This window comes from Trichomycterus rosablanca, chromosome 14, assembly GCF_030014385.1.
Source record: "Trichomycterus rosablanca isolate fTriRos1 chromosome 14, fTriRos1.hap1, whole genome shotgun sequence".
Taxonomy (NCBI): domain Eukaryota; kingdom Metazoa; phylum Chordata; class Actinopteri; order Siluriformes; family Trichomycteridae; genus Trichomycterus; species Trichomycterus rosablanca.
In genome coordinates, this window is record NC_086001.1 from 11672496 (window position 1) to 11687172 (window position 14677).

The 14677-nt window shown below is 47.2% G+C and overlaps 1 protein-coding gene across 1 annotated transcript in view; it reads right to left on the reverse strand.

Annotated features, from left to right (window-relative positions):
* Positions 1 to 14677, reverse strand: part of si:dkey-37g12.1 (atrial natriuretic peptide receptor 1) — a 64199-nt gene that overhangs the window by 32625 nt on the left and 16897 nt on the right. Inside the window, exons 14-17 of the mRNA XM_063008338.1 lie at positions 13347 to 13445; positions 13100 to 13177; positions 9875 to 9979; positions 5625 to 5696 (exon numbers count right to left, since the gene is read on the reverse strand). Of these exons, the coding sequence (XP_062864408.1) occupies positions 5625 to 5696; positions 9875 to 9979; positions 13100 to 13177; positions 13347 to 13445 (354 nt within the window). The remainder of the gene's footprint in view (positions 1 to 5624; positions 5697 to 9874; positions 9980 to 13099; positions 13178 to 13346; positions 13446 to 14677) is intronic.

Genomic DNA, 14677 nt, shown 5'->3' on the forward strand with positions numbered 1-14677 from the left:
TTCGGGGAGTGCCTCTTCCCGACTATTTTCCCTGCGCCAAGGTTCCCGGTCCGTGGCTGATTATTCTATTGAGTTCTGGACCTTGGCCGCCGACTCGGGGTGGAACGATGAGGCCCTCCGGGAGGCTTTCCGGCAAGGTCTCATCGACTCCCTGAGGGATGAGTTGGCGGCAAGGGACGAGAGCCCCGACCTCCACTCCCTGGTAGCTCTGGCCATCCGCTTGGATAACCGCCTCCGCAGCCGCCGCCATGAAAGGGCGGCCAGAACCGGTTCCAGGCTACCTTCCCCTTTGACCTGTTCGAGCCCCTCAGAGCCCTCAGGTGCCTCCAGTTTTGCCCCCATACCCATAGTACCTATGCCTGAACCCATGCAGTTGGGGCGTGCCCGGTTAACCCCCCAGGAGCGGGCTAACCGCTTCAGGGCCGGGCAATGCCTTTATTGTGGTCAGGCAGGCCATATTCTCCGGGCATGCCCTGTCCGGCCAAAAGAGGGCGCCCGTCAGTAGCCGTGGGGGTACTGGCGGGCGACTCTCAGCTATCCCCCCTCCCACAACTATCCCAATCCTCCCAGCAACGCCACCTCCGCATGCAGGCAACCCTCTGTTGCCATGGCTGCTCGGTCCCTCTCCAGGTCTTAGTGGACTCGGGTGCGGAGGACAACCTGTTAGACGAAGGGCTGGCAAGTCAGCTGGGGGGGACCCTGGAGCTCCTGGACCCTCCTATCACTGCGCGAGCCCTGGATGGACGGATCATTGCCCGGGTGACCCACCGTACCGCGCCTTTGTCCCTGCTCATCTCAGGGAACCACCGGGAGACCCTCTCCTTCGTAGTTATCAAAGCTCCTCAGACCCCCCTGGTCCTAGGCTACCCCTGGTTGGCACACCACAACCCCCACATCGACTGGGCTCGTGGACAAGTTGTGGCTTGGAGCGACTTTTGCCACGCCAACTGTCTGGTTTCCGCCATCCCTCAACCGGGGAACGTGACAAGCACCACCCCCGCTGCAGCATCCCCTGACCTGTCCAAGGTGCCCCGGGAGTACCACTTCCTCCGCGAGGTGTTCAGCAAAGACCGGGCCCTGTCTCTACCTCCTCACCGACCCTACGATTGTGCCATCGACCTGCTACCTGGTGCCCCACTGCCTACCAGTCGACTCTATAACCTCTCTCGTGCCGAGAGGAGCACGATGGAGAGCTACATCTCTGAGTCTCTGGCCGCCGGGATCATCCGCCCTTCATCCTCTCCCTTAGGGGCTGGCTTCTTTTTTGTTGAAAAGAAGGATAAGACCCTACGGCCATGCATCGACTACCGGGGCCTCAACCAGATCACGGTCAAGAACCGGTATCCCCTGCCTTTGATATCGTCGGCCTTCGAACCCCTGCACGGTGCTACCATCTTCACTAAGTTGGACCTGCGCAACGCGTATCACCTGGTGCGGATCCGAGAAGGCGACGAATGGAAGACGGCGTTCAACACCCCGCTCGGCCACTTCGAATACCTCGTGATGCCCTTCGGGCTTTGTAACGCCCCGGCAGTCTTCCAAGCCCTGGTCAACGACGTGCTCAGGGACTTCCTTAACCGGTTCGTGTTCGTCTACCTTGATGACATCTTGATTTTTTCCAAGTCCCGGGAAGAACACGGAGCGCATGTCCGGAAAGTCCTCTCTCGTTTGTTAGAGAACAGATTGTTCGTCAAGGCCGAGAAGTGCGAGTTCCACACCGGCTCGGTGGAGTTCCTCGGGGTCATTCTTGAGAGCGGCCAGGTTAGAACCGACCCCCACAAGATCCGAGCGGTCACTGAGTGGCCAACCCCAACCACTCGGAAGGAGCTCCAACGCTTCCTCGGTTTCGCTAACTTCTATCGAAGATTCATCCGAAACTACAGCCAAGTTGCAGCACCCCTCACTCGCCTCACCTCTACTAAGATTTCCTTCACCTGGCCCCAGGAGGCAGAGGAAGCTTTTCTCCGGCTCAAGACCTTGTTCACTTCCGCCCCCATCCTCATCCAGCCCGACCCCGACAAGCAGTTCGTGGTGGAGGTGGATGCATCCGATACGGGGGTAGGGGCTGTGCTCTCCCAGCGGGCGAGTCCCGAGAACCCTCTGCACCCTTGTGCCTTTTTCTCACGTCGCCTTTCTCCTGCCGAGACCAATTACGATGTCGGTGACCGTGAGCTGCTGGCGGTGAAACTGGCCTTGGAGGAGTGGAGGCACTGGCTGGAGGGGGCCGTTCAGCCCTTTGTCGTCTGGACGGATCACAAGAATTTGTCTTACGTCCAGACGGCAAAGAGGCTGAACTCCAGGCAAGCCAGATGGGCACTATTCTTCGCCCGTTTTGACTTCACTATGACCTACCGGCCAGGATCCCGGAACATCAAACCGGACGCCCTCTCTCGCCAGTTTGCCCCGAAGGAAGCCCTCACCTCTCCCGAGACGATCCTCCCGCCGAATCGACTTGTTGGGCTCCTCACTTGGGACGTTCGCCGTCTAGTCACCGAAGCCCAGGCCCAGGAACCAGACCCCAGGACAGGAACCCAAACCCATCTCTTCGTCCCGGCCACAGCTCGCTCGCCGGTCCTACAATGGGCCCATGAGTCCCGCGTTGCCTGCCATCCCGGGACGAGTCGTACCTTGTCCCTCCTAAAGAGGCATTTCTGGTGGCCTTCCTTGGAGAAGGATGTTAAGGAATTTGTGGCGGCCTGTACCACCTGTGCCCGCAACAAAGCATCCCATCAATCTCCTGCGGGGCTACTCCAGCCTCTCCCTATCCCGAGTCGCCCATGGTCCCATATTGCCTTGGACTTCGTCACGGGCCTTCCGGACTCCAACGGGAACACAGTCATCCTCACCATCGTTGACCGGTTTTCCAAGGCCGTACATTTTGCTGCTCTGCCGAAGCTCCCCACAGCCTTCCAAACAGCAGAACTTTTAGTTAATCTAGTTTTCCGCGTGCATGGAATACCATTGGACATTGTGTCGGACCGAGGACCCCAATTCACCTCCCAGGTTTGGAAGGCCTTCTGCAGGGCGCTGGGCGCCACAGTCAGCCTTTCCTCCGGCTTCCACCCCCAGTCCAACGGTCAGGCGGAGAGGACCAACCAGAGCCTGGAGTCGGCCTTACGTTGCATGGCTGCTCGCAACCCCAAGGCCTGGAGCTCCCACCTTGCCTGGGTCGAATATGCCCACAACTCTCTAGTGTCATCTGCCACAGGATTGTCCCCCTTCGAGGCCTCCCTAGGCTACCAGCCACCACTGTTCCCCGAACAAGAAGCTGATGTGGCAGTCCCCTCTGTTGGGCACCACCTTCGCAGGTGCCGAAGACTCTGGCGCTCCACCAGGACCACCCTCCTGCGCACTCGGGACGCCAACCGGCAGTCGGCCGATCATCATAGAAGACCGGCCCCCCCCTATGCTCCTGGTCAAGCTGTCTGGTTGTCCACCCTTCACATCCCCTTGCGTGTTGAGTCGCGGAAACTCTCCCCCCGCTTCATCGGCCCCTACACCGTCGAGAAGATCATCAACCCCACGTCGGTACGACTGAAACTCCCCCGCCACATGCGGATCCATCCCACATTCCACGTCTCCCAGCTCAAACCCGTGGTTTCCTCAACCTTGAACCCTCCGACCGAACCCCCACCACCCCCCCGGCTCGTCGATGGGCATCCGGCGTACACGGTTCGCCGGTTGCTGGATGTCCGTAGACGTGGTCGGGGCCTCCAATACCTGGTAGATTGGGAGGGTTATGGGCCTGAGGAGCGGTCGTGGGTTCCCCGGGTTGCCATCCTGGACTCCAACCTGGTCCGTGAGTTCCACCGTTTACATCCCGATAGACCCGGTGGGCCACCTAGAGGTGGCCGTTGAGGGGGGGGTACTGTTAGGATCCGCAGCACTTACCTTCTTATTTTTTGGTTTTTTCCAGCGTTTGTTTTTATTCCGGTTTGCGTTTTGTTCTTGGTGGTGGTTTGCGTTTGTTTTCCCGTTTTGCTCCCTTCTCCCCCTAGCGGCCTGGAGCGGTACTGTTTTCGGAGGTTGCTGCGGAAGCCAGCCAATAGATCGCTGGAGGGCGGACCCCACACACACCTGCGCCTCATTCTCCAGCTCATCAACTACTGCATTTAAACGCCGGCTTTTCTCTCACTCGTCGCCAGATTGTCTGCTTGCCATACGGTACACAGACGGCCGTTCGTTGTGTCCTAAAACCGTGAGTCTACTTCTTTTACCTTCTCCTCTTTACGTATTTTGTTTTTTCATCGCCTCCTAGACCTTCCCCCCGTTCCTGCGTTCCTGCCGTTCCTGTGTTCCTGCCGTTCCTGGTTTTCCTGCCGTTCCGCCGTTCCTGGTTCTCCTGTGTTCCTGCCGTTCCTGGTTTTCCTGCCGTTCCGCCGTTCCTGGTTCTCCTGTGTTCCTGCCATCCCTGGTTTTCCTGCCGTTCCGCCGTTCCTGGTTCTCCTGCCGTTCCGCCGCTCCTGGTTCTCCTGCGTTCCTGCGGCTTCCTGTTCTCTGGTCCCACCGTTCCTGGTCTTCCTGCATTCCTGCCGTCCTCCTGCATCCCGGTTCATCGCTCCTGGTCATCTGTCCGCCCTGCAGTTCCCCGGCGCTACCAGTACCGCTCCTGCCGCTTCCCTCTCGTTTCAGTTATCATTTTGGTTGTTTGTTTTGGTCTTTTATTTATTATTTGTTTAAATAAACATTGTATTATCACTTCTGGATTTTTGGTTGTTTGTGCACTCGCCTTTTGGGTTCCCCCCTAGTCCTTGGTGGGTTACTACCCTAACTTAACACGGTGGTTGGGAACCACTGCTATATACCACTCCATCATTTTAAGCCTATGTGCACCACAAACCAATTCCATAAAGCTTCTAATAAACAGTTTTTTGCTGATGTTGCTTTCAAAGGCAGTTTAAAACTCAGAAGTGGGTGTTGCAGCCTGTCATAGATTTTTTTTATGTGCTACATACATTCAGCACTTTTTGCAGTTTTTGTTGCCTACTGTTGAACATCTGAGGTGTTGTTGCTTCTAAATGACCCCACATAACAAACCCAGCACCGGCATTTGACTAGGTATGTTCTCTCAGGGCAGACTATCGACAAACTAGCTCTTTGTACAAATGACATCCTGTGATGGTTTTACTTTGTATGTCAGAACTATTTAGTACAAGCCACTCTCCAGCTTATGTTTGATTATGGCATTTGCCTAGTTTCAGCCATGCATACCAATACTGCAGTTAATTCAGTTAAATGTATTTATCAGGGCACAAATTGAAAAAGTGATAAGTAAGATTTATACCACAGTGCTAAGGCGTAAATAAGCAGAAATAGAGGTGCAAGCAGGCATATCGACTCAGTTAAACCAGCACATATGGTCGTGCAGTTAAAAAGCTGCAGTATTAGGCCTGTCTTTCAGTGAGTGAGGACAGGATTTTCCTAAGCTTTAACTATGCACATTCCTAAAGGCAACTGGATTAAGCTTTCCATTCCATCGCAAATAGGATCCTAGTGATTAGTTACCCAAGGAAATCGAAACCTGTTTTGTAGAACCACTTTTTTCCATCTAAATCTCCATCTGGGTTGATGGACAAACAAATGCAAGAACACAACATAATTAATATGAGTCATGAGTGATATACCTTTACAATATCCAACATGAGGGAACATTTGAAGCTCCAGTCCAACTTAATGGATTCGTTCTCCAAAATGTCCTGCCAATGTAAAATGACACACTTTAAATTATGCATGATAATAGAAATTGCACCTTTCAATTATTTTGTAATGATATTGTATTTATTACATAATACCTAACACTACAGATTTGATAGATATGCCTGTCAAATACTGTAGATGCACTTTGTAGGCATAGCTATTGCTTGTATCTGCCACCTATCTGTTTAGCTGGCATCGCTATGGAAAACATGTAGGTCCCTTTTTAAAGCTGGCTAGATATTACATTAATGAATTACAGCATACTGCTGCTCTTGTATTTAATGGGTCTAGTCTGCATATGTGGTTTGGCACATTTTTTCGCTTGATGCCCTTTCCAATGTGACCCTCCTTTTTTTTTCTTTTTTCTTTTTTTTTTGCTTGTTAGTGCAAGTGCACCTCAGAATGGCTATGCTGTTTGACCATCTGATAGCACCATTGATATTTGAACCCTGGATCTCAGCGGTAGTGGGCTAGCATGTTTTGCTGCTGTTCCAACCAAGTGCCCTGTTATTAGTTATATTATTATTATTACCCAGTAAATATTATTTGTCCATGGTTCGGTAGCGCACCAGTACAACTTACTAGCACACTGAAGCTGACTTCTCGAACTTGTCGGTTCGAATCTCAGCTCTGCTACCGGCAGGCTGGGCGCCTACACGAACAATGATTGGCTCTTTCATAGGGTTAGATGCTGGCGGGGATTGCTCATAACTGATGCAGTTATGACCTCTGCTGGCTGACCGATGGCGATAATAATGATAATGGGGGATAATGGGGGACGAGGGATAATGGGATCAGTGTGTGGCTCTCCCCTGCACTAATCTGATCCACATATGAACTCGCCTTGAGCAGGTGAAAAGATGCAGTTGGCTACTGCACACGTGTTGGAGGGGGCGTGTGTTAGTCACGGCTCTCCTCAGTCAGGAGCGGAGGTCAACATCAGTAGAGAGGAAGCGTAATGCATTCGGGTAAATGGATATGGCTAAATTGGGAGAAAACATAAATTGTTTGTCCATCAGTAATTAACCATTATAAGCTTATGCTGGGAATCTTCCCTTCACAATTTGGAGTTCCTTGTACCCACATGAAGTTATTCATATTGTTGTGAAACTGATAAAGAAAAACTACTATACTAAAAGAAAAACCCCAAAAAGCTCTGCACAACTGCATTTTATAGTAACATTATATGACATACAGTGTATCACAAAAGTGAGTACACCCCTCACATTTCTGCAGATATTTAAGTATATCTTTTCATGGGACAACACTGACAAAATTACACTTTGACACAATGAAAAGTAGTCTTTGTGCAGCTTATATAACAGTGTAAATTTATTCTTCCCTCAAAATAACTCAGTATACAGCCATTAATGTCTAAACCACCGGCAACAAAAGTGAGTACACCCCTAAGAGACTACACCCCTAAATGTCCAGATTGAGCACTGCTTGTCATTTTCCCTCCAAAATGTCATGTGTCTCGTTAGTGTTACTAGGTCTCAGGTGTGCATAGGGAGCAGGTGTGTTCAATTTAGTAGAACAGCTCTCACACTCTCTCATACTGGTCACTGAAAGTTCCAACATGGCAAAGAACTCTCTGAGGATCTTAAAAGACGAATTGTTGCGCTACATGAAGATGGCCAAGGCTACAAGAAGATTGCCAACACCCTGAAACTGAGCTGCAGCACAGTGGCCAAGATCATCCAGCGTTTTAAAAGAGCAGGGTCCACTCAGAACAGACCTCGCGTTGGTCGTCCAAAGAAGCTGAGTGCACGTGCTCAGCGTCACATCCAACTGCTGTCTTTGAAAGATAGGCGCAGGAGTGCTGTCAGCATTGCTGCAGAGATTGAAAAGGTGGGGGGTCAGCCTGTCAGTGCTCAGACCATACGCCGCACACTACATCAAATTGGTCTGCATGGCTGTCACCCCAGAAGGAAGCCTCTTCTGAAGTCTCTACACAAGAAAGCCCGCAAACAGTTTGCTGAAGACATGTCAACAAAGGACATGGATTACTGGAACCATGTCCTATGGTCTGATGAGACCAAGATTCATTTGTTTGGTTCAGATGGTCTCAAGCATGTGTGGCGGCAATCAGGTGAGGAGTACAAAGATAAGTGTGTCATGCCTACAGTCAAGCATGGTGGTGGGAATGCCATGGTCTGGGGCTGCATGAGTGCAGCAGGTGTTGGGGAGTTACATTTCATTGAGGGACACATGAACTCCAATATGTACTGTGAAATACTGAAGCAGAGCATGATCCCCTCCCTCCGGAAACTGGGTCGCAGGGCAGTGTTTCAGCATGATAATGACCCCAAACACACCTCTAAGACGACCACTGCTTTATTGAAGAGGCTGAGGGTAAAGGTGATGGACTGGCCAAGCATGTCTCCAGACCTAAACCCAATAGAACATCTTTGGGGCATCCTCAAGCGGAAGGTGGAGGAGCGCAAAGTCTCGAATATCCGCCAGCTCCGTGATGTCGTCATGGAGGAGTGGAAAAGCATTCCAGTGGCAACCTGTGAAGCTCTGGTAAACTCCATGCCCAGGAGAGTTAAGGCAGTTCTGGGAAATAATGGTGGCCACCCAAAATATTGACACTTCAGGAACTTTCACTAAGGGGTGTACTCACTTTTGTTGCCGGTGGTTTAGACATTAATGGCTGTATATTGAGTTATTTTGAGGGAAGAATACATTTACACTGTTATATAAGCTGCACACAGACTACTTTTCATTGTGTCAAAGTGTCATTTTGTCAGTGTTGTCCCATGAAAAGATATACTTAAATATCTGCAGAAATGTGAGGGGTGTACTCACTTTTGTGATACACTGTATGTATATGACACACATTTTTTAGATGTTTAACCTGAGCGATTTTAATCTATCCTTATGTAAACCTGTTTCCTTAAACTGCTACTGAAGTTTTAGTTTAGTTTAGTTTAGTTTAGTTTGTTTTAGTCCTTGAATGTGGGATTTCCTTTCATCTGATTAGTGTAAAGATGTAATTGACATTAAAAAAAGCTCAGACCCTTAACTGATCTACACTATAATGCCAAAATTATTCGCTCGTCTGCCTTCACACACATATGAACTTGAGTGACTCCCATTCTTAATCCATAGGGTTTAATATGATGTCGGCCCACCCTTTGCAGTGATAACAGCTTCAACTCTTCTGTGAAGGCTTTCTACAAGGTTTAGGAGTGTGTTTATGGGAATTTTTGACCATTCTTCCAGAAGCGCATTTGTGAGGTCAGACACTGATGTTCATCCCAAAGGTGTTCTATCGGGTTGAAGTCAGGACTCTGTTCAGGCCAGTCAAGTTCTTCCACACCAAACTCGCTCATCCATTGCTTTGTGCACTGGTGCACAGTCATGTTGGAACAGGAAGGGGCCATCCCCAAACTGTTCCCACAAATTTGGGAGCATGAAATTGTCCAAAATCGGATTGCCAGACGGAGAAGCGTGATTCGTCACTCCAGAGAACACGTCTCCACTGCTCTAGAGTCCAGTGGCGGCGTGCTTTACACCACTGCATCCGACGCTTTGCATTGCGCTTGGTGATGTAAGGCTTGGATGCAGCTGCTTGGCCATGGAAACCCATTCCATGAAGCTCTTTACGCTCTGTTCTTGAGCTAATCTGAAGGCCACATGAAGTTTGGAGGTCTGTAGCGATTGACTTTGCAGAAAGTTGGCGACCTCTGCGCACTATGCGCCTCAGCATCCGCTGACCCCGCTCTGTCATTTTGTCGACATCTGTCGTGGCTGTCATTCCCAATCGCTTCCACTTTGTTATAATACCACTGACAGTTGACTTTTGAAATTTTACGACTGGACTTGTTGCACAGGTGGCATCCTATCACTGTACCACGCTAGAATTCACTGAGCTCCTGAGAGTCTTTTATACACCTGTGGCCATGGAAGTGATTGGAACACCTGAATTCAATGATTAGGATGGGTAAGTGAATACTTTTGGCAATATAGTGTATTATATTTTTCCATTATGAAATCAGTAGATTGATTTTTTTTTACGTTGACTTCTGTCTTATTTTAACAACCTTTAAATGTTCTTGGCACTTAAGACAAAATGCTTTAATTGTTATGAAACAGTGAAACATAGCAGATGACTGTGGTTGATTTTAAACTGAAGAACCTGATGTAAGCAGCAAAGTATTTGTGTGCAGACCTGAAGACTTCCTTTAGGGCAGTATTCAGTCAAAATTAAAGGATCAGGTAGGTCCAGACAGGCTCCGATGAACTTACAGATGTTCTGGTGGGTCAAATCTCTGCACTGATAAATACACAGACGAAAAAAAAAAAAATCACAATTCTGCACACAAGTGAGCCTTCAAAACATCTGTAAGATAGATGCAAAGCTGTAATTTGTCCGATGTAATGTGAGACAGTCGTGTTTTTTTACTTTTTGAATAAGAGTAGTAAGTAGGATTGATGAATACATACGTAGATCAGTGCTTTCCAACCTAATATCTGCCATAGAACATTTGTAAAGTGAAGTAATCCTACGACATGCTACATACTAACCACTAAAGACAGCACGTCAAACACGGTCTCATCTTGATGAGAAGTTTACAGGAAACGGTGTCAGGACTGGAGAGTTTCTTCCCACAGACAAGACATAGGAGAACTGGGACAGTTAAATCAGTAAAACTGAACCATATTTCCTGAGTTGCCTCTATATTGTCTGCTCAGCAGTCTGGCTTTGTTTTCCAGGGTGTCGCTTCTGATTTAGGATTAGGAAGGCCATACATTATTGGTTTTTCAAAAAGTATTTATTTTTCCTGCACTTATAAGAACCTAGACATTTTTTTAAATGTCTTATTAAAATAAACACCATCTACACACTTACCATATAGAAGCACTTTGTAGTTCTACAATTACTGACTGTAGCCCATCTGTTTCTCTGCATACCTTTTTAGCCTGCTTTCACCCTGTTCTTCAGTGGTCAGGACCCCCACAGGACCACCACAGAGCAGGTATTATTTAGGTGGTGGATGATTCTCAGCACTGCAGTGACACTGACATGGTGGTGGTGTGTTAGTGTGTGTTGTGCTGGTATGAGTGGATCAGACACAGCAGTGCTGCTGGAGTTTTTAAATACTGTGTCCACTCACTGTCCACTCTATCAGACACTCCTACCTAGTTGGTCCACCTTGTAGATGTAAAGTCAGAGACGATCGCTCATCTATTGCTGCTGTTTGAGTTGGTCATCTTCTAGACCTTCATCAGTGGTCACAGGACACTGCCCACGGGGCGCTGTTGACTGGATATATTTATGGTTGGTGGACTATTCTCAGTCCAGCAGTGACAGTGAGGTATTTAAAAACTCCAGCAGCATTGCTGTGTCTGATCCACTCATACCAGCACAACATATTTAAGCCAGCCCATATAGCAACCATACCACCTACGGTCAAAGTCACTTAGATCACATTTTTCAGATTCTTATGTTAGATGTGAACATTATTAAAGCCCTTGAGCTGTGTTTGAACTGCTACCCAATGATTAGCTGACAATCACATGAACAAGCAGGTGTATAGGTGTTTCTAATAAAGTGGCCGGTAAAGCCAATGGTCCTCGACTCCAATTCACGTCTTTATCCTTTTGCTCTTGTTAGGGGTCGCCACAGTGGATCATTTGTCTCCATCTTGACCACCTTGTCCACTCCTCTTTGACCTTCCTGTCCTCCTCCTGCCTGAAGGCTCCATCCTAAGCTCCCTTTTCCTGATATTACTCCCTTCCTTCCTCTACACATACCAAATGGTCTCAAACTCCCCTCCCTAACTTTGTGTCCAAAACATTCTACCTGCGCTGTCCCTCTAATTAACTTGTTCCAAATCCTGTCCGTCCTTGCCCATACTCAGAACAGGAATCGATGCATCTTCTTCTCTGTCACCTCCAGCATTTGGACTCCAACAAGCTTAAAGTGTAAAATGACATTTACAGCTTAATGCTAATTGATGGTATGCTATAAAGGTTTGTAAAACCCCTGGAATTACCTGGTATAATGGTCTGATCTTAAATATAATATGAGACAAACAATTCTAACTTTCATGTCTTTGTTGAACACCTTAATAAATTATTCACAGCACATGTTGGAAGAACAGATTTAAACAGATTTAATACTGTTTTTGTTGTCTTTTGGAGTAAGCATCCTGCTACAATCACACTAAGAACACAAAATGTGGGTAATGGGTAGAGCTTTGGGCTATCAGCTGAAAGGTTGAGAGTTTGAATCCCAGTTCTGCCATGCAGCCACTGTTGGGCCCTTATGCAAGGCCCTTAACCCTGTCCTCTCAAGAGACGCCATACAATGGATGACCCTGCGCTCTGATCACAGTTTCTAAACAAGCTGGGATATGTAAAGAAAGAACTTCGTTATACTGTACACCTGTATACACTGATCAGCCATAACATTAAAACCACCTCCTTGTTTCTACACACATTGTCCATTTTATCAGCTCCACTTACCATATAGAAGCACTTTGTAGTTCTATCATTACTGACTGTAGTCCATCTGTTTCTCTGCATGCTTTGTTAGCCCCCTTTCATGCTGTTCTTCAATGGTCAGGATTCTCCCAGGACCACTACAGAGCAGGTATTATTTAGGTGGTGGATGATTCTCAGCACTGCAGTGACACTGACATGGTGTTAGTGTGTGTTGTGCATGTATGAGTGGATAAGACACATCAGCGCTGATGGAGTTTTTAAACACCTCACCGTCACTGCTGGACTGAGAATAGTCCACCAACCAAAGATATCCAGCCAACAGCGCCCCGTGACCACTGATGAAGGTCTAGAAAATGACCAACTCAAACAGCAGCAATAGATGACTTTACATCTACAAGGTGGACCAACTAGGTAGGAGTCTCTAATGCAGTGGACAGTGAGTGGACACGGTATTTAAAAACTCCATCAGCGCTGCTTTGTCTGATCCACTCATACCAGCACAACACACACTAACACACCACCACCATGTCAGTGTCACTGCAGTGCTGAGAATGATCCACCACATAAATAATACCTGCTCTGTGGTGGAGAACAGGGTGAGAGCAGGCTAAAAAGGTATGTAGAGAAACAGATGGACTACAGTCAGTAATTGTAGAACTACGAAGTGCTTCTATGGTAAGTGGAGCTGATAAAATGGACAGTGAGCGTAGAAATGATCAGTGTATGACAAATAATGGCGTTCTATATTATAAAATACAACCCTAAAAGAGAGGTACAGTAGAATCTAAGGGTGAATGCAAAAGACTTGAGCTGTAATTAAATGTGTTTGTCTGTCATTAAGAACCGGATCAACATCATACCATGTTTTAACGCAGTATTTAATGCAGACTGGTAAATATGCAAAGTTTGTAATGTTTCCTATGTTTAACAAAAGGACTGTGCTTACCTGTTTAAGTTCAGTTAGAACTTCAGTGCTGAGATGCACACTTTTGGCAGTCAAGAAGCGGACACAGCAAATAGTTCCCTTGACCAAGTAGAGTGAGAGGGCACAGTGAGAGCATTTGTAAGGTTTTAACTACACATTTTCCCACGGTTAGCCTTGGGTATTACATGAGATGATGTGACCATAGACTTTTAGGTTAATTGTTGCCCCACATTTCTGTGGGTAAAATGTCAAGGACTTTTAGACTCACATTATAAATGGCAGTTCGGTGGGCACACGGTCTGTCTCGCATGCTGCCGATAATGGACTCCAGTGAGGCTTGTATGGATTTGTGTTCAAGCACATGGGTCTGAAAAAAAAAAAGAAATCTGCCGTAAAAGTGAGCTAAGCAGTAAAACCAGTAAAAGTGTGTGGAACATGTCAGTAAACCAAACTGTACGAGTGCACTTACATAAGCCTGGAAGAGTCATAGCAAAAAGCCTATCATTATGAGCAAATGCAAAACCACAGTTATTGACATAAACAGAACAGTGTGCATTTGGACTTGGCGGTAAGACAAAGCGTGATTGTACATGGGGTCATTTATCATGCTAACGGTTAGGCTGTCACCGTAGCCGCAGTGACCTGAAACCATTCATTTATAAAACGTTCTTTACTATTTCCATAATGAATTTGCGCTGCTTTGATGTGGTTTCTTGTATTATTATTAAACATGTTATTGTGATGATCCTTCACTATTGTTAAATCCTTCATTGTGATTGGTCAGCAAGTGTAAATAATGCATTTCAGCATAATTCAGCATGTCTCTTTAGTCATTAGCCCTAAAGGGCAAACCACAGTTTTATACTGTAATATACACCGATCAGCCATAACATTAAAACCACCTCCTTGTTTCTACACACATAGTCCATTTTACAAACAGCAGCAATAGATGAGCGATCGTCTCTGACTTTACATCTACAAGCTGGACCAACTAGGTAGGAGTGTCTAATAGAGTGGACAGTAAGTGGACACGGTATTTAAAAACTCCAGCAGCACTGCTGTGTCTTATCCACTCATACCAGCACAACACACACTAACACACCACCACCATGTCAGTGTCACTGCAGTGCTGAGAATGATCCACCACCTAAATAATACCTGCTCTGTGGTGGTCCTGTTGGGGTCCTTACCATTGAAGAAAATGCAATTTGCTGTAAAATTCAAAATTTACGGTCACGTAGTGTTTCAAGTGCCTCACATTTACTGGTTAATTTGCACTATGAGGCCGTCCTAGCAATTCTTTGGCAATTCAGTTAGTCAAAATGTCCAAAATGTAAAAACACTACTTGGATAACTGAGTTTGGAAAACTCCCAACAAGTTCTATGGACGCAGAAGGGGATGTGTCAAAACACACATGAACTTTTTTGTCTTTGAGAATACATGAAGCCTTGCATCGTTGCTGGATGTTCTAGGTTTACATTCAACCATTAAGGTGAAATGTGCCATATATTGTAGCTTCAGTTTTTTCTATCATTCAATTTATCAGTGTTATTTAATGACTGCAGTGAAATGTGGCACTTTTCCTTGAAAACCCATGA